The sequence below is a fragment of the Leptonotus elevatus genome, chromosome 6 (assembly GCF_054856555.1).
Source record: "Leptonotus elevatus isolate MCC_2025b chromosome 6, RoL_Lele_1.0, whole genome shotgun sequence".
Taxonomy (NCBI): domain Eukaryota; kingdom Metazoa; phylum Chordata; class Actinopteri; order Syngnathiformes; family Syngnathidae; genus Leptonotus; species Leptonotus elevatus.
The window spans coordinates 18,045,432-18,071,926 of NC_141244.1; the positions used below are offsets into that span (position 1 = coordinate 18,045,432).

At 39.2% G+C, this 26,495-nt stretch overlaps 1 protein-coding gene across 2 annotated transcripts in view; it reads left to right on the plus strand.

Moving 5' to 3' along the window:
- The window catches only part of kcnn3 (potassium intermediate/small conductance calcium-activated channel, subfamily N, member 3), a 76,041-nt gene that overhangs the window by 18,616 nt on the left and 30,930 nt on the right, over positions 1-26,495 (plus strand). Inside the window, exons 3-5 of one of the 2 annotated variants that reach the window (XM_086078188.1) lie at positions 1,750-1,845; positions 22,552-22,848; positions 26,271-26,392. In XM_086078188.1, coding sequence (XP_085934314.1) covers positions 1,750-1,845; positions 22,552-22,848; positions 26,271-26,392 — 515 coding nt within the window. The remainder of the gene's footprint in view (positions 1-1,749; positions 1,846-22,551; positions 22,849-26,270; positions 26,393-26,495) is intronic. The other variant, XM_086078189.1, reaches the window with a different exon arrangement.

Below are 26,495 nucleotides of genomic sequence, written 5' to 3' on the forward strand. Positions count from 1 at the left end.
AATTTTTGACGTCTATAGCCGTCAATGGCAGTGAATGAGTTATATGAATGCACATTCTGTAAATATATGTATGTATCCACACACTTTGTAGAGTGTTAATGCTCTTAAGTCATGGCAGCTCATTACAAGAGAAAAAGAGCTTACCCTTAAATCTTTAATGTCCACTTCTTTTATTACGGTTCACCGAGCCTTACTGTAGTCCACCTGATGGAGTGAAAAACATTCACGCTGTTGCCACGGCAACCACACTTAAATGCACTGTCATTTATATTTTGCCGCTGTATAAATTGAAATTTTCAATACCTACTTATAGTACTTATGTTTTTCATTTCTAATCGCATTGAATTGGAGTCATGATATCCCGCTTCTGCCGAGGATGCTTTCTTGAGTGAGGAAATGCAGAAAGAAACCCTTGAAAACAACTGGAGAGCCAAAATGATAAGTAGGAAAAATAATATGCTGAGATTTGATTGATGCTTCCGTAGTATATAGAATGATACGGGGTTGTAGTTTGCTGTTGAGCAGAACTGCACTGCAGGAAGAGAAAGATTTTGAAAAATTATGTTATTTGTATTTGTATTTGTATTTGTATTTGTATTTGTATTTTTTGTATTTGTATTTGTATTTTTTGTATTTGTATTTTTTGTATTTGTATTTTTATTTGTATTTGTATTTGTATTTGTATTTTTTGTATTTGTATTTGTATTTTTTTATTTTTATGTTTTTATTTTTTTTAAATAAAAAAACCCAATATTTTTATTTATTTATTTATTTGTTTTAATTATTTTTTTATTTATGTATTTATTTGCCTCATAATTACAATTGTGATTTAATATGTGATTCTTTTTTCAACTGCATGTGTGCAATAAATTAATCTGTATTACAATAAACAATAGTCAATTTATTTGACATAAATGTTTTGGTCGCACAGTAGGCTTACGCTAAAATAAAAGCAAATGAGCAATGAATAAATATAACAGACAGTTTATGTATCTACTTTGATTAGAGTGAACTTATTAAACACTTTGGGGCCTACTTCTATAATTATATACATATACATATATGTAGAAAATATACTACTATATCATTTTGCTGCAATATTCATAATTAGCATGCAAATGTTAGCATGCCTATTCAAACAAGTTTCCGGATATTATAGTTGACACCTGTTCCTGTTAACATGAACACAAGTTTCCTTCTCTCCTTTTGTTTTTATAGTATTGTAGTGTTCTGTTGTTTTATTTGTTCAGGTCATGTTTGTAAAAAAAATAAAAATAATCCATTCTCAAACATTTTTACCTGGTTAAACCAAATTTGAAAAAAATCTAATGTTTAAAATAAATACATCAAATAAAGTTTTCAGGAGTGGTGTGTTTGTGTGTGTGTGTGTGTGTGTGTGTGTAGGTGTGGAGTCCAGTCCAGTCCAGTGTGCATGTGTGAGGTGAGGGAGGGTTAAGGAAGCCCCAGAAGTGCGATGAGTTGAATTGATTGAAAGTTCCCCGGTGCATTGATTATAAGCCCTGTGAAAGCAGACAAGCAGAAGATTTCAAGCTCCACAGCAGAGGGTTATTGACAGGTGCAATACTTCAGCTCAGCCTTTGAAAATCAGTTTGGTAAATGTCGGCCCCTGGCAGGGGAAACGGATCACCCGATCGTGACCCAATATGTAAAAGGGGGAGCATCTTTCCTGCTTTTTGTGATGTGTGTGTGTTGTCTCCTCGGACTGCAGCCTTGTGTCTTTCCCCGCAGAGCTCCATGTATTCGCTGGCCCTGAAGTGTCTGATCAGCCTGTCGACAGTCATCCTGCTGGGCCTCATCATCGCCTATCACGCTCGGGAGGTTCAGGTAAAATGACTCACTCGCTCATGGCAAGTGATAGATTCTGCATCATTTGCGCTTTCATTTGCTTTTGTCCCAAACAGAAGATTGTTTGCTCTGGGAAAACTCACTGGATACCACGTTAGGTACGGCACAGTATATATCAGGGTAATCCTTAGTTTTAATACATACAGTTAGTATTTATTTAGCCAAATGGGACGTTACCTTCATTTAAATTATTATTTTTTATATTAGTAATGAGTAAAATTCTAATAACCAATTCATTAAAAATATATAATAAATAAAATAACTTATTTTTTGTCCCATTAACATTTGGCCTTTTTGAATTATTATGTCCTTTAGTATTTGTTTAACTTCCCGACAGAGAAAAATCTTCAAAAAACGTTTTTGTTTTTTGTTTTTTTACATTTCAATATATTTGTCTTATGTTTACTCATTTATTCATTCATTCATAAAAAAGAAGAGAATCATCAAAAAAAAATCCCCCCCACACCCCAAAATGGCCCATTTTAAAAGAGATAATATTGGCTGATTAATGCTTGAGCCCTTGTGGCCGTCCCTCGATGGCCGTCTTGTCAAGTAGGAAATATTAGCAAATGCTAAGGGTGGCCATTAGGGGGCGCCATACAATCTGCAAAATTGGAAAAAGTCTCCGCCTTCCATAATGTAGTTACTTCATTTTAAAAGTAGGATGAAGGTTATTGTAGTTAACGAAAACTGTTCAAAGCGTTTTCGATGAACAACTTAACTGAGTAATATGCTTGCCCCCTGTTGGTCTGGAGTTGACATTACACTTCTTACTTATTTCTCTTACATTATATACATATATACGGTGAATTAGAGGTTAGCAAATCTGCTTTGCACTTCTGAGGTTCTAGTTTTGAGCCTCAGTTCATTTATTTGGTCTACCTGCATGTTTGGTTCTTTGATTACTTTTAAATGCCTATTGGTGGGAATGTGATCACGAATAGTCCGGACCAGGGGTTTGCAACCTGCGGCTCTGGAGCCACATGTGGCTCTTAAGTTCCTCTCCTGTGGCTCCCTGTGGATTTCTTAAAAAAAACAAAAAACAAAGTAAAAAAAACAAAAAAATATATATAATTTTTTTTTACATATTTTTATTAGAGATTAAGATAAAATATTTTTAAATGAATACATTTTGATAAAATATGAATAATTAAATATTCAAAAAATATCAGAGTCCACATTTTGTAATTGTTCGAAAAAGGGAAAAATATGACCTAAAAATGTCTAAAAGGTGACCATAAAGTGTCCAAAAAGGAAAAGCAGAAAATTATCATAAAAATTACATGAAATTGCAAAAAAAATTCAAATAATTTAATAAAAAGGCAGAAAGGAAAATGTTGAAAAGTCACCATAAAATGTCCCAAAACAAAAGAAGGCAGAAAAGTACCATAACATGTCTTAAGAATTGCCCAAAAAGTCAGAATATATATATATATTTTAAAAGGCAGTAAAGAAAACGTTTAAAATGTAAGTATAAAATGTACAAAAACAAAAGAAATCTAAAAAATTACCATAACATGTCCACAAAATTGCCCCCCCCCCCAAAAAAAAAGATTGATGACGATTGACAGCAAAAAAGGCAGGAAAAAAATTACAAAAATGGCCCTAAAATGTCCCAAAAAAGAAGGAGAGTCAGAAATTTACCATATGTCCATAAAATTGCCAAAAAGACAGACAGGCAGAAAAGTCTAAAAATGAATGAAAAATGAAATATGAAACATTACAATTTTACATTTAAATCACAATTTTTTTTTAATTATGGTGCAGCTCTTGGGCCCTCAGTACGAGACACCAACACACCGTTTCGTTCATCATAATGTTCAAATGTTTTGATGCTCCAGACAGATTTTTGGGGGGTATTTATTTGGCCTAAAATGGCTCTTTCGACAGAAAAGGTTGCTGGTCTGGACCCTAATCAAGTCATAAAGAAAATATAGATAGATATCATTGGGATATATATGAATGTAATTTTATAATAGGTTTGTCTTACGATAGCTATTTAATCATAGTTGTATCATTATTTTTGGCTGTGAGCCATCATATGATTGAACCGCCTTATCGTGAGGTGCATGGCATCCATTTTGAATGTAATCTGCCAAATGTGGTTGCTACAGCGTGATCGATACAAATTGCATCACGACAACGAAAAAGTTCAGCGTGTCCAAAAAGGTTTCTTGTGTTATGACGTGCTAACCCTGCCAAGTGCCAGTATTAGAGGATGTAAGCGCCCTTATTGCTTCGCTGTGCAGCTGTTCCTATACAGGTCTATTCCCATACTAATGCATTCCATCCCTCGGGCGCCTTCCTGCAATCGGGGGGCCCAGGTGTGCGTCCGCCTCACCAATTAATGCCATTAATGGCCGCTGCAGCGAGATCGACCAAACGCTCGACACGGCTTTGCATGCGCTAGCTAGAACCGCAACAATCGATCACGTGTGCGTTCATGCTTCGCCGTATGTGATTCGGTCGCTTTGACTAATACAACAGTAGCGTGTTCATCGGGCCCGTGTTTTCATCATTCATTGCACATCGAGTATTTATGTGAGCCTTGCGGGAAGCCGTGAGTGCCCCCCAGACCAGCTATTACTCCCCATCAGCTAAACCACAGTCCACCATCCAGCCTCATGCTAGTTTAATGCCGTGACTTGCTTACATGACATCATACAGTAGCCGCTTTCCAAAAGTCCATTAGTGCCGTGTGCTGTACATGTGGTGCATTCGGGTAGAACGGGATTCATTGATAAAATAATAAATGAAGGCTTTTTGGTGACATCCGCCCACGCTCGCGCTGGAGGCTGCACGTGACGGGGGGGGGGGGGGGGGGGGGGTGAAGCTGCGGTGATGAGAGAGAGGGAGAGATAACATTCTGTCCTTTCCTGATATGATTCTGTTTGATGAAATCGCAGGAGGGGTTCAGGAAAGTGTGGCTGCGTTTTGGGGGATGTTATCAGTCTAGACATGAATGGGTCATTTGAGCAATTCACCTGCAACGTAACCTGAAGGCGAGGTACACACATACGGATGCTTTAACTAAGGCTGACTCAATCTAATCCACTTTTCAAAAGTAACTAATTACTTTAAAATTACTTTATTAATTACTATTTCAAAAGTTACTAATTACTTTAAAATTACATTATTAATTACTATTTTTAAAGTAATTAATTACTTTTAAATTACTTTATTAATTACTATTTTTAAAGCAACTTATTACTTTTAAATTACTTTATTAATTGTTATTTTTAAAGTAACTAATTATTTTAAAATTACTTTATTAATTACTATTTTAAAAGTTACTAATTACTTTAAAATTACTTTATTAATTACTATTTTAAAAGTAATTAATTACTTTATTAATTACTATTTTTAAAGCAACTAATTACTTTTAAATTACTTTATTAATTGCTATTTTTAAAGTAACTTATTACTTTAAAATTACTTTTTAATTACTATTTTTAAAGTAACTCATTACTTTAAAATTACTTATGGATCAAAGCAATCTTGGAGTCATTCGTGCTGAACATTTCCACACTCTTGGCGATAAAAATGTTAACCCGAGTTATGTACTCCCAAGCTGCAAATATTTTGTCGGAGGGAAGGTACAACGCCACATGAGACAGAAGTGTGAAAAAGCTGTGGTGCGATGTTACCCTTTACCAGACAAATGGACCGACCGACTGAGCCAGGCAGTTTGACAGCTCATTTTGTTACGTTGAATTGTTGAACGTTTTAAATCAGAGGTGTTCAAACTTTTTCCTCTGAGGGCCACTTTTAAATTTTTCCACTTTAATTTATATAGCACTCTAAAATTAGCCAATCAAGCAATTGCACATTGTTTATAGCTATATTAGTGTGTGTGTGTGGTTTTTTTTTTTTAAAAAAACCTCTATGTGAACAATTTTCTACAAAGTAAAATCAGAACAAATATTCTGTCGCAAGATGACCAATTTTAAAGCAGTTACTCTGGAATCATTCATGTGATATTTTCACATTTTTGACCTTGAAGGCAGAGCAGATTTTTGCTTGTAAAAATCCATTATCTTTCTTCACCCTTCTTCCCTTTTCTACCAAGGAAGTAGAAAAAAAACTTTAAAATTAAAATCAGGAACTAAATTTTCTGAAAACATTGAGCCATTTTACTTGAAACCCCTATTGCCCTGCTATTACAGTCCTAAACTTAACCAGTGTCTGAAAAGTGAGACGCTCAGAGAAAACGACACACATTTAACTACGTCAATTGCAGTACCAAACCTGTACTGTGAGAATTGTCGTGGTGCCACAGGACATCCAGACAGACAGACAATACAAAGACGAAAGAGTATTAGAAGTAGAAGAAGAAATAGCTGTAGAAGAAGCTATGGCTAACTGTTAGCATAGTGTATGTGCTAACTACATAACAGTTGCTAGCTTGTTCTCCTTGTCATTTTTATCGTGGCGAATAATTTAGGAGACATATTATACAAAACACTAAACTATATTTCTTCAGGTTAGATAGATATATGATTTAAAGAAATATAATTATAAGTTAGCATCATGCTACAACGGGAGTCTACTTTTTGGACTGCGTTTGTATATTTATTTGTTTCTTCCTTGGTTGGTTCTGTGTGTAGACTGGACGGACTGGAAACACACAGAATTATTCAGCAGTGGGATGTTCAACTTGGGGTAGTGAGTCGGAATAAAAAGATGGAAAACGGCTGACAAGCTCTGATGGGTGTGTCCACACAGAGCCAGCTCGCTGCACACAAACAATGCAGGCATACATTTTGTTTTCCGACAACGGTAATGATTTGCTTGTATGTATCATTTGTATTCGTTTTTTTATGCAACTTGTCCTCATTAGGCGAGCTGGATCCTATCCCAGCTGACTTTTGGTGAGACCGAATTCACACTCACATTCACACCTCTGGCACTTGTCAACAACAATCAGGGAGCCCCCCAAAGACCACTTGAGTAGCCCGCGGGCCCGTTCTAAAAAATATCTCACTAGTGATGGGACATTGTGACTTTCTAGGAATGCTGTAGAAGTGATACTGAACTGTAAAATTAAATTGTAAACGATGGAGAAGTGTTGGCTCTTAGCATAATCAGAAGAAAGTCACATTTTAACTAGTAAAATTTAAAATGCAACTTTAATCTCATATTATTACACCTTTTCTGGTGATAATAATCAGCAATATATTTTTGCTTTTAAATAGGACTTCCGCAATAATTGGTCTTATAATCATCACAAAAAAGAAGAAGATTTTATTCATGGCTATTGGATTTATGTGGAGTAATGTCACAATGATATCAGAGCTTTTAATTGGCTAAAGTAGGGAGGAGTAATGGGCTCTTTGCACATAACATCATATCCGTTGCGGATAGTGCGGTTTCCCCTTCATAGCCTCGCATGAACAGCAAAGTACGAGCCCTAAAGTGGATAGTTTTTGTTCCAGGCGTGGCACAGACATTGCCATGTTGTTGCGTTCCACTGCGCATGTCATCCAAATTCAACTGCATTGTAAGTGTTAGCTAGTCAGTGTTTGTCATGAAAAAGACACTCCAGAAAGGTTGTATCCCGGTGAAATGATTCCTCCATTCAGTCCCCAAGACCGGGTAAATGTAAAGTTGTTGTTTTCTTTTTACGGGTTTACGTGTATGACGACGTCACGGCAAACAAGCGCGCGTGCAGCATCCCAGAGTGTGACACCTGACACTGTGCGTGTCACAACGCACGTCAACATGCTGGTTGTTTGCCTCCCATACATGAGCAGCATAACAAGCGTCGCTTAGCGTATGCGCTGTGTTTTTGCCATTTACACACACACACGCAAACAAGAAGCTTGGCATCAAAACACCGCATTTGTTCCCTTTTCCGTCCAACGAAATTCCACGGCAAGTACCTGTGTCGCCAATTTACAGTCAAACCCTACTTTTCATGCTATTATAATTGACACTCTTTTGTTTTTTTATTAAATTCTCCCAAAAACCCTGATAGACATTAAGTATACTATTTCCATTTTTTAAGAGGAAAATGAGGTAGAGATGTGTTTGTGATTTTTTCTTTTATATATATATTCAAAAATATTTTGATGCCGAACCACGAATACACGGGGGTTGACTGTATTCTACATTCTACATTATATTATATTGTGTTATACGATAATACTTAACTGTATTTATTTTGTGTCTCGGTTTTGAGGCCACCGTTTTCAGTTCGATTCGGTTTACATTAACGTTTAGGAAAATCAATGGCGTCTTGTATAATTAGCTGAAATGAGGCTGTTGGACCTTTGACGCATTATTGTGACATGCAGTCTGATGTTAAATGTATGCGAGATTCTGGCTGCATGAAAGGAGGCATTACGAATTCCAACATGTTTTGGAAAAGCAGTGTTATAATAATTTTGGCTTTTTCGTAATAGTTCGTTTTTATTTCATTTGGACTAGTTTAAGTTTTCAGGGCAAATTTGCCAGTTTTTATTATTATTTTTTTAAATGCTTTATTTTAGTCTAGTTTTCATTAGTTTAGGTATTAGTTCTATTTTTTGTAGCATAATTTAGCAATGTACAATTCCTACAACTGTTCAACCTTTTTTCTTCTGTATGAGCATAAAGTCACACCAAAAATAAATACATTTAGAATAAATCCCAAAATGTATGACGAAATTAATTCTAATTAGTTTTAGATGTAGTTTCAGTTCGGTTTATTTTAAACACTTTTGTTTTTCTCTTATTATAATGTTTATTCAGTTTTAGTTAATAACTATAAAGTGAGATCTTGCATCCAGTATATGCATTGTGCTTTACAATAATACCTAAAACTATCAAATCTCATATTTACTGTACCTGTAAAAATAATAATAATAACAATAATAATAAAGCAAAGGGTAGGGAGACTCTGTTACAAAAATACAATCAATGACAGAAAACGCCCAGCGTAATTTTCTTTTTGCGATTTTCCTGTCCGGCTGTATTTGAACGTGTCACTCCGTGTGGGCGGGGCCGAGCAATCGCTTTCATTCCAATCCGAAAGTGAACATTTTGCACGTGTGCCCTCGCTTCATAATGCAACAACCGCATCACTTCAGCTCTCCTTGCCCAAGCATGTGACGCTTGACACAGTGTGTCATGACATGCGTCAAACGTGTTGGCTGTTTGCTTCCATACATGAGCAGAATAGCAAATCCTGCTTGGCGTCTGCTCTCGAGTGTTGAGCGCAAACAAGAAGTGCTGCATGCAAAATGGGGAAGGCCTTGCCCAATCATGACGGCCTTCTCACATTAGGACACACTCTGCTGAAGACTTCTCGTCGGGATGTAACAGGATATTGCGTTCCCACACACACACACACACATGCGCGCGCGCGTCACTAGAAAGATGATATAAGATTCCGCCGGCGTCTTAGCACCTTCCCTGGGAATCTTTTGTCTCTTTTTCCCTTCTTTTCTTCCTCCATCTGCCTTTATCACATTACATCTGCCTCTCTTCTCTTCCACTGGGACGCAATTCAATTTGCCCGTCGACTTCACATCCTTCCTTGCTCTCTTCTGGCTCAGCATCCAACATCTCACCTCTTCACCCCCCAACCCAACCCCCCCGCGCCCGTCGCCCCGCCCCCGCCAACGTCGCCCTCTAAAAGGCCTCTCGCAACTTTTGGACTTCTCGTCCCGTAGCGCTTTTCACACGCCTCCTCTGCCAAACTTCATCTGTCTCTCCCTGCACTGCTCGCTTTGCTTCTCTCCGGCATCTCCGCTAATCTGTCAGGGGGGGGGCGGGACGGGCCGGTCCAGCCGTGCTCGGCATGAAATCGGGCAAAGGCAATCGCTCCTCGCGATTCATCAGTAATCACAGCAGACTGCAAATCTCTGCTTTATTCCGCCTTGTCAAGGGAGGGAATTTAAGTTTTCACAGATTGGTTTGTAATGGAGGGTTGTGTGAGTTTGTGTGTGTGTGTGTGGGAATGTAGGGCATCACTTGACATTATGGTGGAAAGTGAAAAGAAACAGAGGCAAGATGGCCTGAGAAAAGTTTCATTTTGAAATGAGAATTTTTTCAACGTTGAGCCACGTTGACACGTTGCATTTCTTTTCCCGTCCAGTAAAGTTCCATTAGAAGTATTCAAGCTTGCTGGAGCGCATACCTCCGCCAAGGTATAAAGACAGTCAGGTGCCTGTCATTCAACACAAAAGTCATTGTAGCGTTCCTCATTTTGTGGCTTATTTAGCGTTGTGTTTATTTCGATTGAGGTATCATTAACTCATTCACTGCCATTGACGGCTATTGACGTAAAAACATTTTTTGAACTATTTCTATTAGTTTAACATTTTTTCCACTTTTGTTAACAAGAGTATGAAAACCTACAATTTTTTTATTGTACATTTAGAACAGATATAAAATTTGTGATTAATCGTGAGTTAACTCGTGAAGTCATGCAATTAATTACGATTAAAACATTTAATCGCCTGATGCTCCTAATTTTCAATCATCTTTTCTTTTTCTTTTTTTTAATTGTGTCAGGCGATAAAAAATTCTTATTGTAATTAATTGCATGACTTCAATAGTTAACTCACGATTAATCATACATTTTATATCTGTTCTGAATGTACAATAAAAAAACATTTCTAGGTTTTCATACTCTTGTTAACAAGAGTGGAAAAAATGTTAGACTCATAGCAATAGTTCAAATGAATTTTTGACGTCAATAGCCGTCAATGGCAGTGAATTAGTTAATAACTGTCTTTAATACCAGACATGTCGGACTTAAATCACATGGCTTAAGTTACACTTACGCTACCAATTTTAAGACTTAGGACTGACTTGACTGTGAATGGGCAACGTCTTACCTGTTTACACTAGTGTTAATTTAATCCGCCATTTTTAAATTTAGTCTCTGTTTTAGTCCAGTTTCAATCATGCTTGTTAGTTTTTAACATAGCATTTTAGTCTTTATTTGAGTCCAAGAAAACACAATTTTATCCGTCTAGTTTTAGTCAACAGAAAGTGTCAACATTTCAGTCTAGTTTTAGTCAGAACAATCATTTAACCCATGTTTTTTTTTCAGCGGATTATGTTGAACATTTTGGATCTAAAAATATTTCACAAGAAATGTTCTCCCATCTTTTTGATGACAAACAACTTAACACAATTACAGTATATCAACAAGTGGCTAGTATGGCTGCATGCTTCGAGCTAGTAAATGAGCTATTATTAGTTAGCGGTCGGGTTAACATTATTGTTGGAGCAATTTCGATACCGTAAATGTATAGGATCGTATGTCGAGAAACATTTCTTGGGAGGAGCAATATGGCGGCCCCGCGGCTTCAAAAGTCTTGGAAACTGTGCTTCCTGTTATGTTCTTCTTTGACATTTTCTCAAACTAAATGAGTGTGCCACCATCAACTGTTTGAAAGTGGAATTACAGTGCCCCAAAAATGAGAGCGTTAGGGACCGAATAGAGTTATTAATTGTAACTACAAAAAAAATAATCTGAAAAATAGCAGGACCATGAACCTGGAACCCGAGTTGGAGGGTGGTTTACTGTACAGTACTGTGAAAAGGAGTTCAGATGCCATCTCATGAAGCAAGTATCATGGAGGGGAGCTCCATTGATATGTTTTTCATAAAAAAATAAATTAAAAAAATGATCTACTGTACAGTAACTTCATCCACAACAAAAGCCACATAAACGGTGTTAGCTTCAGAGTTTAGCCCACCAACAGATAGTCAAACCTTAACTATTAAAGTGGCTAAAATGTCTAAGGTGCTAATATGTTGCGACTGAGCAAGAGTGTTGTAAGACTTCTGACTTGACCAGATTTGCTTTAAATTGAGTAGGAAGTGGAATTGCTTGATTTTTGCCACAGGAACTTAAAACTTGTCGGTTAATACTTGAGACATACGAGGCGACTTCCTCACCTCTGTTAATAACAGAATAAAAGTTTGCTTGTGCAATCATTAAAGCTCTCCTGATTTGTGACCTATATTGAGTCGTTCTTTTTATGACAGCTTTTTTTTATGACATTATCATTAATAACTGGCCAAAGGAGCAATCGCATTGATTGCTCCTTCAGTCAGGTCAACCAAACGGATAGATTTTTCCCGAGTATCGCCATATTTTCTCTCTTGCTATTTCATCCTAAGACAGAAATGTGCTTTCCCTCAATTTGACCTTTCACAAAGCGCAATATTCCAAAGTGTTTATAAAATTGCTTATGATGTTATTAATTGCCCTGCAAGTGGCCATCAGACCTTGCTGCTTCTGGCAAGGGTTCGGCAGGAGGGGGGGGAGGGGGGGGGGGGGGTGACATTTCAGTGCATGAGTCCCACGTTTGAAAAAAAAAAGGATCTGCACAGCATTTGTTGTGCAAAGAACATTTGCTCGATTTCGAAGCAATGCTGAACCATTCTGTTTAGCAAACCAGAGGCTTGATATGAAAAGCATGAATTGAACATGAAGATGAATTAAAGATAAGACAAACGTTTCCATCATGGAGTTAACATTAAGTGCCTATAGAATATTCTATTGCTAATTGCCAATTACGTATTCCATTTAGCCTCATTACTTCCTTACATCTTATGTTCCCTTCAGAACCTTGTCATGTTCATTCCACTTGAAAATACAATACAGCGGAACTTCCAAAGTATGTCCCCACGACTGGTTGACTTCAAAGTTGTTCTAATATTTAAAAGAAAAAAAAGTGGATTCATTTCCTTTATTAACTGTACACAGAATATTTTTCTTAACTGTAAAGACGTTTCCACTGCGCACCTACCGCGCCAACCTCAGTAAATAATTTACTTTGTTCGCTTACTTTATATCGTCTTCTATTTCAGTGATGTCACAAATCGTCTCGCTAACTCGCCATCAAACACGGGAGAACCCCCCCCCCCCCCCCCGCAATAATAAACAAAGAACACGACTGATCTGACAGCCGAATGTGAAATGGATTTCATTACGCCGCCAACATGGCCCGTCTCCCGCAGGATGTGTAAAGGTGCTGTGATTGATTGGCCGTTATGTACAAACACGCCGCCATTCGTCTGATTTAGCCGGCCTGAAATATAATAGTTATGGATCAGGAAAAACACCCCGAAGACAACTATTATTCCCATTGAGAACACGGCGAATGGTTATGTGGCTCGGGAGACGGATTGAATGATTCATCCGTCAAAAAGAATGGTGAAATTTATGCCGGGAAAAAAAATTGCACGTTTACAAAAGCTCGCGCCGTGTTCAGGGTTGTTTGAAGCGTTCAAGTCTCGACAATGTTTCCCATAAGAAATAATGGAAAGCGATTCTGTTCCAGGGTCAGACTATGTTAACTATTCTTAACAGCTGTTAAAATATGCAAATGAGAAAAATACTGTAAAAATATCGGGTCCGTTTGGGCAGTTTTTCTAAGGAAATCCCGCCGACAAGTTTTTTCTGTCGTTACGCTGTTTCAACGTGTAGCATAATTTCCGCTTCAGGTTACTGAGCGTCACGATCTTCCTCCTGAAGCCTCTGAACGGCATGAAGTCGGTACGAGCAAAGCGTTCACGCTCTCCGTTCGGCGTCTGATGAATGGAGCTTTTGTTGACGTTGAATTCCGTTGCAGCCCTTCGGATGGACGTTCTATGGCTTTGCGTGTTTGGGGTTTTTAGCGGCGACGGTCGCACGCCTTCCGCTTTGTGGGTTGTCAAGGACAGATCTTGTTTTGAAAAACCTGCCGCGGATTGCGTGCGATGGCTGCAGAGTATTGCAAAAATAACATAAAAAATGCGGGGACGGAAACACTTTCTTGCCTTGCCACAATTTTACAACGCTTCTCTAATGAAAACATAAATCGGTAAAACTTAGCATAGGTGTCAAACTCAAGGCCTGGGGGGCCTGATCTGGCCCATCACAACATTTCATGTGGCCCGCGAAATCAAATAAATGTATAAAATAAAATGTATTTATTTATTTATTTATTTTAATATCAGGGACAGCACATAATTAATAAAATTTCAATAAATATACTAGCGTTATTAGTGCATGCTATTTGTCATCTGCAGTCCCTAGGCAGATGGTAAATGTCACTATAATAGAGTAATAATAAAAACACATAACAATAACGATACATTTACTGAAAGTACCAGCGCTGTTTAATCATTTTTTGTTACATGGTAAAGAAAGAAGATATTTTCGCGTCGCTGCGTCTATAAATAGTGTCATTTGACTATAAAGTTGTTATAAGTACACACCTCTGCAGCGGATGAATTTATTTTATTTTATATGTTCAATTATATTGTTAGAATATCTATGTTCAATCTATGTCAAGTAATTGTTATTTGATGATACATGAGTGCCTTGTTTGTTTGTTTAAAAAAAAAAAAACTCTGCAGCACCACTGCCACCTACTGTAGTGGATATGCAATTACACAATATTCTGGTACAGCAAAAATAAAAAATTTTAATGTAAAAATTGTGTGTTGACCAAAATTGCAAAATGTTTTCAATTTTTTTCCCCCTCTGATTATGGTTGTGTTAATTGTTCAAAAGAATTGACATTCCGTTGTTGAGTTTCACTGGCGTCGCTCTAAAAAACCTTCAAGAAAGCCAGTGCTTAAGCGGTAAACAAACAGAATTGCTGTTCCAATGAATCAAATAGAAACAAGAACCGTGCGTGTGTGCGTGCGCGTCCTTCAAGAGAGAGACAGGGCGACATTTCTCCAGTCCATCATTGCGCTTCCAGCATAACTGCGTTGATTCCGTCACTTTTGGTGCATTTCGCAAAGCGCTCCATTGATCGACGAAGACACCAGCTCGGCACTCAAAAACAAGCAGATGGCAAACGGAAAGTAAAGTAAGCACGAAGGGTCGTCCTCTTAGTGCTGAGCTGGTACTTAATATCTGAATGGGCATTTAATGATGCTCGCCGCATTGTGTATGCATCCAGGGAACTGTAATGGAAGAGCATAATGCAGCGCAGCACGCCATTTCCCATAGATGCCGTTTTTTTTTTTTTTTTTGTCTGCTTGCCATTTATAGGCGCAGTGCAAATTAGCATTGAATGAAGGGAATTTCCCATCTCAAGACGTCTCTGGTGGAATCATCTTAACACCCGCTTGCTGTTTTTAGACCTTTTGTGAAATTCAGCACATAGCTCAAGTGTGAACGTTTTTCTTTGTCACGTCACCTCACTCCCCCTCTTCGTATTTACACTCTTGGCTGTGAACAAGCAGGTTCGGGTGTTTTTCCTCGGAGGGAACGTCGCTGCAAAAGTCTAGGGACGCTCAGCACTTGAGCCGTGAATCAATCAGTAATCGACCACTGAATCTGCTACCTGCACCAACGTCGCGTGCTTGAATCCTTAATTGGTCATCAGACAAATTTTGACAGTTTGAAGAAGGACGATTTCTGTTCCCGGTGCACACGGCGAGGTCCGGAATTGCATGCTTGGATGAGTTTGGTGTGAAAGAACCCTGACAAACACCTTTGAGATGAACTGTGACGGTGTGATCGCCAGGCTCGATACGTCCAACATTTTGAAGAAAGTCTTCCTAGGAAGTAGGGACTGTACACAAATTGGTGGTAACTCGACCATTAAAAACTACCACCGAGTCCGAATTTTCTGACGTTTTCTGGCAGGACAGGATTTCAAGCTCGTCTTTTTTTATTCAACTCTTTTTTTTTTTGTTCTCTCTCTCTAACAAGGCTCGCACTGTCGCACCTCTCTCTCGCTTGCGCTCATGACCTGCGCAGTACAAAAACACTCAACTAAAATACAATACCAAAAAGAACAATTCACAAAACAAATGTTAGTCAATTGCAAGTAAATAAAAACAAAAACTGTCACACAACCATTCAATGAAGCTCATCTAGTGGGTGTATCAACATCGGAGAGACAAACCTCCCAGGCTAGCTTAGCGCTAGCTTGGCGCTAGTTTAGCGCTAGTTTAGTGCTAGCTTAGCGCTAGCTAGTTGATCTGACACAACACGGATGGATTTAAAATGTACCAAAAGTGAAAAGTACATCCTGGGCTCTGCCGTTGTCCAGAGTACAAATTGTACATTAAGGGATGCTGGAGATGAAAGTTATTTTAAACTAAAAAGGAAAACCTTTGTTTTTACCATTTTGATCAAATTGGATTTTTTTTTTTTTTAATATGACACATTTTTTGGGGGGCTAAAGCTCAATTAGCAACCTATTTGAGTTGATTCAGAATGTGCTGCCTTTATATATATATATATATATAGGAATAGAAAATGGATGGATGGATGTTATGTTCATCTTTTAGCGCCGATCTGTCTATTTATGAATGTGTTTGTCTTGCTCTATTTCGATCACGCACGCCTGTTTGGGGGATTTCCAAGCCGTAGGACGCAGACACTCGCCAGGGGTGCGACTGTGTGTGTGCGCGTGTCTTGTAAGATCGTTTACTCTTTCGCTGATTAGCCGCGTCTCCCCACCGCCCTCCTTCGGGAAACACCACCCTGTGGCTAATTTGCTGGCATATTCTTCTTGTTCTTTATAACTTGTTACTTGTCGAGACCATCTGGGTGTTTGTGTAAAGTTCGCATCTGTGTGTTTTTTGTGTGTGTGTGTGTGTGTGTGTGTGTGTGGATCGAGCAGATTGTGTCCAGCCATGCATCTGCTTCCGTGATGAGACATGCGCGATGAGGAATTTAACCTGATTAGCTGGCTGGAATGGCCGCAAAGGCCTGGATGCAGTTCAGGCAGAGATGGAGGGATGAAGGAGGAAAGGTGAAAGGTCACCACCGCAGGGGAGGTGCAGGAGTGCGTCCAAAGTGACACTTTGCACATTCTTTCTTTTTCTTGTTTTGCTTTTGCGCTGCCCTCCTTCTGTCCGGCTCACTCTTCATTTGGTGTCCTCGTATCGCTCGCTCTTTGAACTCCACTGTCACATTTTGTTAACGTTAAAGCGACAAAAGACACGTAGGGTTTTGCTCAGCGTTCCCTTTTGGGCTAGCGTGTCCAAGCTTATCGAGTTTGTTTTGGCCACACACGCACGCGCACACACATCCAAACGTCGAAGCACCAGCACTCATTTCCCTCCCATTTTGGTCATGTGGGGGGGGGGGGGGCAGTGGCACTCACTCACTCACTCACTCACATTGACAGATTACTTTCCTAATGGAATTTAATTATTTATCCCTTCCTCGTGGCGGTTTAGCCAGGAAAAGACCGACAGCGGCAGGAGGCAGCAGGGGAAGGACAGGACCGGAAGGTGGGAAGGAGGAGGGAGGAGAAGGGGGGCACTGGGGGGGGGGGGGGGGGTGCTCATTTCCTTGTGGCGAAATCTGGACCACCTCACTTTTTCTTTTTTTTCCTTGTCAAGCAGGAAAAAGGATGAATGGAGATCATGTCTAATTTCCAATTCAAAAAGTTAAGTGTTGAAACTCACGCAGCGGTGTCGGTTGGAAAGTGTGGGGAAAGTATGCCATTAACACAAAACGCAACATATATATTTATCGAAACAGAATGAATGAGGAAGTGTTGAATTAGGAATACACGCCACAAAAACGCAGAGAAAGATGGTCAGCCATTTTGGTGTTTGTAAGTTTACAGTTTGAGTTTATTGTAGCATTATTGTGTTGATTGACTTATGTGCTGCAAATTAAAAATGTCAAGTTTATATTGACGGGATATGTCTAATCTGTCCGTTTAACAAGGTGACTAATGAAATTACTAAAACTAAAGCATTTTCTTTAACAAAATAAAATTAAAATGACAGTGTTTAAAAAAAAGAAGAAGAAAAAAAAGGTAACCAACTGAAACTGATTTTTACGGATTTTAGGTTGAAGCGTCGATCGTGAATTGCAATTGCCAATATTACATAATACCGAGTGAACTTCTTTTAACCTTCGGTTCCACTCCAAATATATTTAAAATAAATAAAATAATAATATAATTAAAATTAAACAAAAAATACACATTTTGATTTTGAGGATATTCAATGTTGTGTGTTTACACAGCCGTGACAAATTTCCCAATTGTGCCACTTGAGGTTTAAAAAAACAAAATTGTGTGCATCGCTTGAAGCACACAGCGTAAATCCGGCCACTTTCCCGAGTTTAAAAAAAAGATGAAATCCTACTAACTCAGCGCCACAAGGTCAGCACTTGACCAAACTTGTCGTGAGTGACAAAAGTCCTGCCCCGAAGAGATTCATGTACCACTTTCCTTAATTACAGTGCCGACTGATGGTGACAGGAAATGTCACATGACAGATGTTCTGTATTAATCTGCTTCCTTAAGGAGTCTTTCTGACAAATCTATTACTGCAAAGGAAAAATATTTAAATCTGTTCACAGGTGTCTTTAAAAAAGACCTCTGACATTCTTCCATCAAAATACACAGATGATAAAGTGTTACAGCTCACTTGTGTCTTTGATTTTTTAGTAACTGACCTGTATGACCCCTTTAGGCCATAAAAAAAAAACGATACATTTTTCATTCATGGAAGCAGCACTTCCTCACCAAGCCACTGAATTACATTTTGTCAATTAATGTAGCGGAGCCTTTCAGTCACATTTAATAATTTCCACAATTGCCCCATCATCCCTGCGCCACAATTTAGCCAAACACGCTAAAGCTAGTAACATTCTTAGCTAATGCAAATCTATGCTGCAGCTCTGCTTACCATTTGGCTTTGACATGATAGTGCTTCGAATTAGTCACCGCCCCGCCGAACTGATGATGTTATGGGGGGAGAAACTCGGAGTTGAGGTGGTCATTATGGAAATTAGCAACACATTTATGTAACAGTGGAATAGAAATTTAGAAGGGCTCACTCAGAGACATTTACAGGAATTAGTAGGAAAAAAATGAATGTAAAATCATAGTCAAGCCCCCAAAATTTTTCACGATCTAGTTCATCCAATAAAAGTAGTTTTTTTTCAGCGTGGTGCCGCAAGTAGCACACTAGTTAGCATTAGCGAGTGAGTCAATTACCATCATCATTACGATTCCTTGAACATCTATAAATTGAAGCAAAAATCCTTGTCAATCAAATCATTTTGAACCAAAAATCGTTCCTAATCAAAAATTGATCATGAATCGAATCGCACACCCAAAAATCGGAATCGAATCGTGAGACATTCAAAGATTCCCACCCCAACTCACCAATACCAAGTACCAATATTTGATTCATGCCATTACATCTTGCAATTTTGATGAGAATGTGTTGTTCAAAAACACAAATGTTTCTTGAACATGATATAAATGTCACTCAAATATAAAAGCATTCTGAAATCTACATTCAATTCGAGTACATATACACTTTTTGCTGATATTGGTGTTTGTGCACTTGATGAGTCGGCAGATACTTGAGAGGCCCAACTATTTGTATAGAAGCAATTAGACGTAAATTTTCCATAATACGCCCCCTTTAAATAAGGTTCGACTTTGAAACATTACATTTTCTTAGGCGTGTCATTCATTTACTGACATAAACAAATGAATGTCAAGACACCACTCCTTCCATATGTTTCTTATTTTATATGAGATGTCATATTTTCAAGATGTGCCTCACAAAATCTGACACATGCACACCTACGACATGAGACCGCCAGTCTGCGTCTTCCTCTCTCTCCCTCTATCACGCACACACACTTCCACCATTCTTCCTCCATCTCCTCCCCCTTTCTTTTGGCCTCGTCTCTAAACGCGTTTCTCCCGTCTTCCTTTTTGATTCCCTCTCTCCTTGCCATCTTCCCGCTGCTCCCTCGCTCTCGCCGGGGATCCTAATTAAGCTCGGCTGCTCTTTGATGTCGTCGCCGTGGCAACAGTCACCATGACGAGGCTGGGTCCGCCCGCGCGCACGCACACGCCCTCACTCGGGTACAGAACGGCGGAAAAGCAAGGACCAGCGTTTGACCCTTGGCCAGGCTTGATGGCTTCCCCCAATGGCGGCAAATGAGCGTGTCTGTGCACATGTTAGCGGCACGCGCACGTGTTGGAAGACACGCGTCCTGCTGAGCCGTCTACCGCTTTAATGATGGAGTACCGGGCGTGCGTCCGTAGGTGGTCACGGCGGGGATTTGTCATTCATCGTCACAATGCCGGCGACCACGCGGACTTCTGGTCAAATCAGTTTTGTTTTTTGTTTTTTCCTGAAGAGGCTCAAAACACTCCAGATGCACGAAGAAGAGCAGCAAGGTCTCTCATTCTTAGTACCAGAGGTTTTGCTTTTGAGCTCGTACTCAATGTTTTCGTCATGAACCTTTTATTTACTGCGCGGGGATGTAAGCCGAGCTGCGTAATAACGAACAAAAGTGTGTGCTTAGATGTTTTGCCGCAGGGATGTCAATTCCCTCTCGCTTTGCATTTATTTTTATAACGGTTCTCATGTTGCCAAGACTCTTGCGCTCAGAAGCACAGGTGGGGAAGTCCACCATGATGCATTAGGAGTGTTTGTGTGTTAAAGGAGACATCTTATGACTTCTTTACAAGCGTTTTGAAACCAGGGATGGCGATACTAAACGTCGATACTTCAGCACTCGATACATGCCACATATTGTCCTCCTTGTGTGCGCAGTTTGGCAGGTAGCAAAGAATTCTTAAAAAATAAAATAAAAATAAAAGAGCCTGTGCTTGCTTCAAGACACTCCAGCTGAAGTGAGTGTGTACTCATTAATTCACCCAAAACCTATTCAAAATCCCATACCGTTCACCTAAACCGAATACTTCAGAATCCAGCGAGAGTCGTGACGTTGTCCGGAGACCTGAGGAAGGATCAAAGAAAAGAAAGGAAAGTGAAATCCGGCACCGACCAGACATCACCTACTACCCACCGGGTTACCAACCAGAATCTTTCACCAACCCCTGATACATCTAAATTCCAACAAATTAGGAACGAAATGTGTTTTAAGTAGTAGATAACGGCGATATCGTGACGTCACGATGTTAAAACTGCAACAATATCGTCGTCGTCATGTCACGATGTTACACATCTGTTAAAAAAAATCTGGTTGATTTCCATTTGTGTAGTTCTAGCACCCTCTGGTGGCTACTTTTTTGTGTTATTTGATTTTTACTAGGGATGTTTTGGCCCTTCTATGTTTCAAATCTACGCTAATCGTCAGATGAAGGTGAATGTAATATGCGTGTGAAGCAAGTCAATATGTGGAGGAACTCAATGTGTGCGTGCATTAGCAAGTAAGCGCCTCAATATTAAGTGTCGTTAGAAATTGTAGGTTATTATGTACAAAAGCGCAATATTGTACGGTACAATATTGTGACCTTTTTTTTTTATATCGTCAACCTCTTCACAATGTCGTATTGTGAGCTTCATATCGTGATAATATCGTATCGTGATGTTTGGATATCGTTACATCCCTAGTATGTAGTAGCAATAATAATAATAATAATGCATCAGATTTATGTGGCACTTTCTCATCATTGGTGTAATAAAGGAGCAAAGATTGTGATTTGTTTTTTCCCTCCCTCCTTCCTCATGTTTACTTTTTCTACTAAGAAACTCGAGGCGCTAACTAGTGATCCCCCAGGCTTCCCGTTCGGTCTCCCTCTATTGGTCATTGTTAAAAAAATAAATATTGGATGGGTTGTGACAGTTGAGATCAAATCTGAGCGTTTTTACATGCTTGGAAACTAAATCTGATTCTGAAGTGCAAATTTGCTCAATTTCAAGGGAATTTAAATATCATTGAAAATAATTTAAAAAGCAGAATCCCAGCTGCTGTATATTTAATCCATTCCATCGAGTCAATATGAGGCCGAATGGATTTTTAAACATCAATTTTTTATGGGAATATTCAACAAAACGTCTTACTTAGGGTTAAGATTTACACGTTAAGCTTGGAAGAATGTTATATTAATGGAAAATTAAGCCTTAATATTTGATTTCAGTGCTGTTCAAACATGAAACAGACTGCCACCTGAATTTTCAGATAAATACATTTTCATACAAATCTTACAGCGTACTGTAACAAGTTACAAGTTTACTGATTAGTATTTTATTATTTTTATTAAAAAAAAATGGCAATAATCAATTTATAGATTCGTATCGGGATTAATCGGCATCGAATCGAATCGTGACCTACGGATCGTGATACGAATCGAATTGCCAGGTACGAGGCAATTCACTCCCCTAGTACTATATATGTAAAAAGATAGGTTTGTATTCATGTATCACAATTTAAAATATATATATTATTGTTGTTACAGTTGTAAAAAACATAGAAAACTATTTCCCATCCGTTGGCAACTCCAATTTCCGTCACCTCTAATGGAAAAGTTATTTCTTAATCCAAACAAATCAGATGTCAACCAGAATCCCAGAACAGTCTCACCTCCTGCCCCAATATTTGTCTTTTCATTTCCTCTTCATCCATCTCTCTCCTCCTCTCATTAGCACCCCCCCCCTTTCACCCGCTCTCAGCTCTGCATGTAATGAAACCTTCCTTTAGTGCTTCTCTTTCATAACAACATCAAGATTAACACAGCAATTAGCAACAAAAACATCCAAATCCAGCGGGGGGGGGGGGGGGGGGGTAGATGTACAATTAACAGAGAGGGTCACGCCGCTCCCTTCTCAGAGAATACTGAGATAAGCAGCGCTTGATTTTTTTGGCGAATTTTTTTGCTAAGCAGCCCCGACGCAAGAGTTGTGCGTTGCGCTAACGAGGCCGCGCCGATGCTAAATAGACGCACGCCGAGATCCGTTTGCCTTGTGACATCTCTCCCGTCTCCGCAGCTGTTTGTCATCGACAACGGGGCGGACGACTGGCGTATCGCCATGACGATGGAGCGGGTTCTGCTCATCGCTCTGGAGCTGCTGGTGTCGGCCGTGCACCCGGTGCCCGGCGACTTCAAGTTCCAGTGGCGGGCGCGGCTGGCCTTCTCGTACGCGCCGTCGCAGGCCGAGGCCGACCTAGACATGGTGCTGAGCGTGCCCATGTTCCTGCGCCTCTACCTCATCGCCAGGGTCATGCTCCTGCACAGCAAACTCTTCACCGACGCCTCGTCAAGGAGTATAGGGGCACTCAATAAGGTCAGAGGTCAAAGGGGGGAAAGGACATTTAACAGAGGGGTGTTGAAACTTTTTCATTGGTGTTACATTTTCTTAGCAAAGAGTAGACTTGTGGGCTACTCAGGTTGTCCTTGGGGCTAATTAATACCCGATGGCACCTTCTTTTTTTTTTAGGGCAATGCACAATAATCAGAGCAAAAAGGTGTTTGCAGTATTTCATTTTGATGCTCCCTCCATCCGCCATTACAAAAAATGTTGCCTCAAAAGCCAGTCTTAGTGGATATTGAGACCTTGACCTTTTAAAACCACAGTACTGTCAAACCCGGTAATCTGCCTATTATAGCACACCACTGTGCCAGGTATATAATATACAGCACAATCAATATTTACCAAGACAAAAATATAAAAAACGTAAATATAATGGATCATACTCACCAGAGATGCTAAAAATGTGTAGATCGCTATACATGTGTTTTGCTAGTTGAAGTTGCCTTGCTTGAACCAACCAATCAGAGGACAGAACAATGCTGACGTTATTTTTGGGCCAGCGAGCTCGACCTCTGGCAAATTTTAAATCTGAGTGGTCAAAGAAAAGATCCAATTGCTAATGTAGCTATCTGCCTTGGGCAGATTAGAATGGCATGGCAACACAGTGGCTGAAATCTGATTGGATGAAAATAATCTAAGTTAACACTCTCATCGAAGTAGGTCAATCAATTGTCTTTCCTATTAATTCATGGTTCATTTTTCCTTTATTTTAGCACAAGCCTAAACTATATGACCGAAAAACTTCAAAACGATGCAACTAGGACGCGCTAAGCACTTTTTCCGACTTGCCGCCCTGCACAAAAAAACGATAAGGTCAAAAAGCTCTTGAGCTCAAATGAGATCTGTGTTCTTTCTCCATCCTCCCAATCACACGTCTTTCCTTTGCGCTGGAAACGTAAGCCACTTTGGAATCCTTCATAAGACAATATGAGATGAGAGCTTGAAATGGGAACAAGATATTACATTCGGCTCAAATGGGCCATGAAAAAGAAAAGATGGAGGGGACGTGGCGGGGCCGCGCAGTAAACGATCAGTGCTGGTTTTGAATGCCGGTAAATGATGATGACGAGGATGAAGAAAGATGCCGTTTATTTTTTTCTTTTTGTCCTCTGGTAAAAGTTAATGCTTTCAAAACAAACTGCCATAAGTTGACCATCGAACCTAAATTGACACATAAAACGACGTGGGCACCAAATGACACCCATTCGTGGATACCCATTTCATAATATGAATAATAATATAAATGACGAGATCTGATGGCGTGTCGAGAAACTTTGTAAACAATAAAGGCGGGAAAATGTCAGATTTTCTGTTCCAGCAATTTGTTACGTCTCTTTACTAACAAACAAATAGACGGAGATGCAAAGCTAACCTCCCTGGTGGAGGTAATTACAAGAAAAGTGTACCCAGGATGAAGATGGTACTGTATATGATATATACGGACTCAGCCAGAACCCCCCCCCCCCCCCCCCAGTAAGTCTTTATATCCCAAAGCGAAATGACTACATTGTTCTCAAGGTCACTCCAAGATGTACCGAGTCACACCATTAAAGCAAATTCATCCATGTTAGCTGCCAGGAAGGACAAAAGCTTCAAGCTGTGCGTGTCAAATTGTATTCGTAACGATGGCGACACGCTGCATGTACGCAGTAGCACTTTTAACTCATTCACTGCCATTGACGGCTATAGACGTCAAAAATTCATTTAAACTATTTCTATTAGTTTAACCTTTTTTTTTCCACTTTTGTTAACATGTGTGAAAACCTAGAATTTTTTTATTGTACATTTAGAATAGAATAGAAAAATTTGTGATTAATTGTGATTTGACTAGTAAAGTCATGCGATTATTATTTTTTTTAATTCTAATTTATCGCATGACTTCAATAATTAACTCACGATTAATCACAAATTTTATATCGGTTCTAAATGTACAATATTTGTTTTTAAGGTTTGCATACTCATACATAGTGGAAAAAGTGGAAAATTAATAGAAATAGTTCAAATGCATTTTTGACGTCTATAGCCGTCAATGGCAGTGAATGAGTTAAAGGGGATGTCAACCCATTTGACAATAATATGTTCTATGCAGCCCCACTAGTCTAAAAATACGGTATTCTGCTTAATATTGTGTTAGTGGAATATGAGTTCAGCAGCCGTTTTTATCCATCTCATGGGGCGGCCATTTTGCCACAGCGCAGTTTCAGAAAACAGGTGAGTTCTGATTGGTTGCTGCCTGAGCCCTGAGCAACTGTGATGTCATCTTCAGTCAACAGCAAGTGGCAAAATGGCCGCCCCCTGAGATGGATGGATTTTGCTGCTTAACTCATATTCCAAAAATGTAATATTAATCAGACATGTGATGTTTTGACTAACGATTTAATTTTAACACAGTGTTTTTAAAACATTGGGTACAAGTAATAAAAAAACTAAGTGAAAATTAAGCCTTTATTAAATAACTAAAACGAATAAAAACAAACAGACCCACCCTGAAAACTACCGTCACTCTGTCAACAACAATGGCGGATAGCCGTGTCGTAGCCGACTTAGCTCGCTTATGCTTTTGCAGCAAAATATTTTGCTTCTTTCTTCCCACGTTCAACAAGCGATGTTATACTTGAATCACCCGCCATTGTCACTTCTCCTGCGTTTGTCTTTTTATGTTGTTTCGAAACATGCAAAGCCATTTTTGTTCTGTAGATTGCAATAAAGTTAGAAAGAAAAAGTGTTCGTCTTCTTCGCTGATTCTTCTTCTATGCTTTCCGTTAACTCCATGTGGCTGCGCTACAGCGCCACTCCAGGCTCGGCATATACATTACAGTAGGGGTGGGAATCTTTGAATGACTCACGACTCGATTCCGATTTTCGGGTGTGCGATTCGATTCAGAATCAATGAGCAATTTTTGATTCAAAATGATTTGATTGACAATGATTTTTGCTTCAATTTATAGATGTTCAAAAAATCGTAATGATCTACTCCAGTCTGACTCGCTAATGCTTATTAGTGAGCTACTCGCGGCACTTTTATTGGAATAGCTTGATCGTGACTTTTTCCTTCTACTCTCTAATGTGGCTACAACTTAACAGTGTATCAGACCGCGTGGAACCACACTGCCCCTATGTGGCCAAATCGGGTACAACATGAACAGCGCTCCCAATAAAGGCACACACAAACAAAAGGAAGACAATATCAAATAATTTCAATAAAATCAATTTTGGGGCATTTAAAATCTATTCTGAATCATACTAAATGAGAATCGCGATCTTTATGAGAATCGATTTTTTGGCACACCCCTACATTGCAGCTGAACACACGCAAATCTTAAAATGCTTCTGTGTGTTCATCTGAAATCGACGTACACTTCTATGTCATCAATTTGCTGTTGTGGATGTTGCAGGTGCATTTTAACACGCGCTTTGTCATGAAAACGCTCATGACGATCTGCCCCGGGACGGTGCTGCTGGTCTTCAGCATCTCTCTGTGGATCATCGCCGCCTGGACGGTACGAGTGTGCGAGAGGTCAGTAGTACAATATAAATATATTGAATAAATACAAAAATGCTTCGTGGACCATAATCAACCCCAGTGTTGTCAACCAGACAAACGAATGAGTTTCAATAAA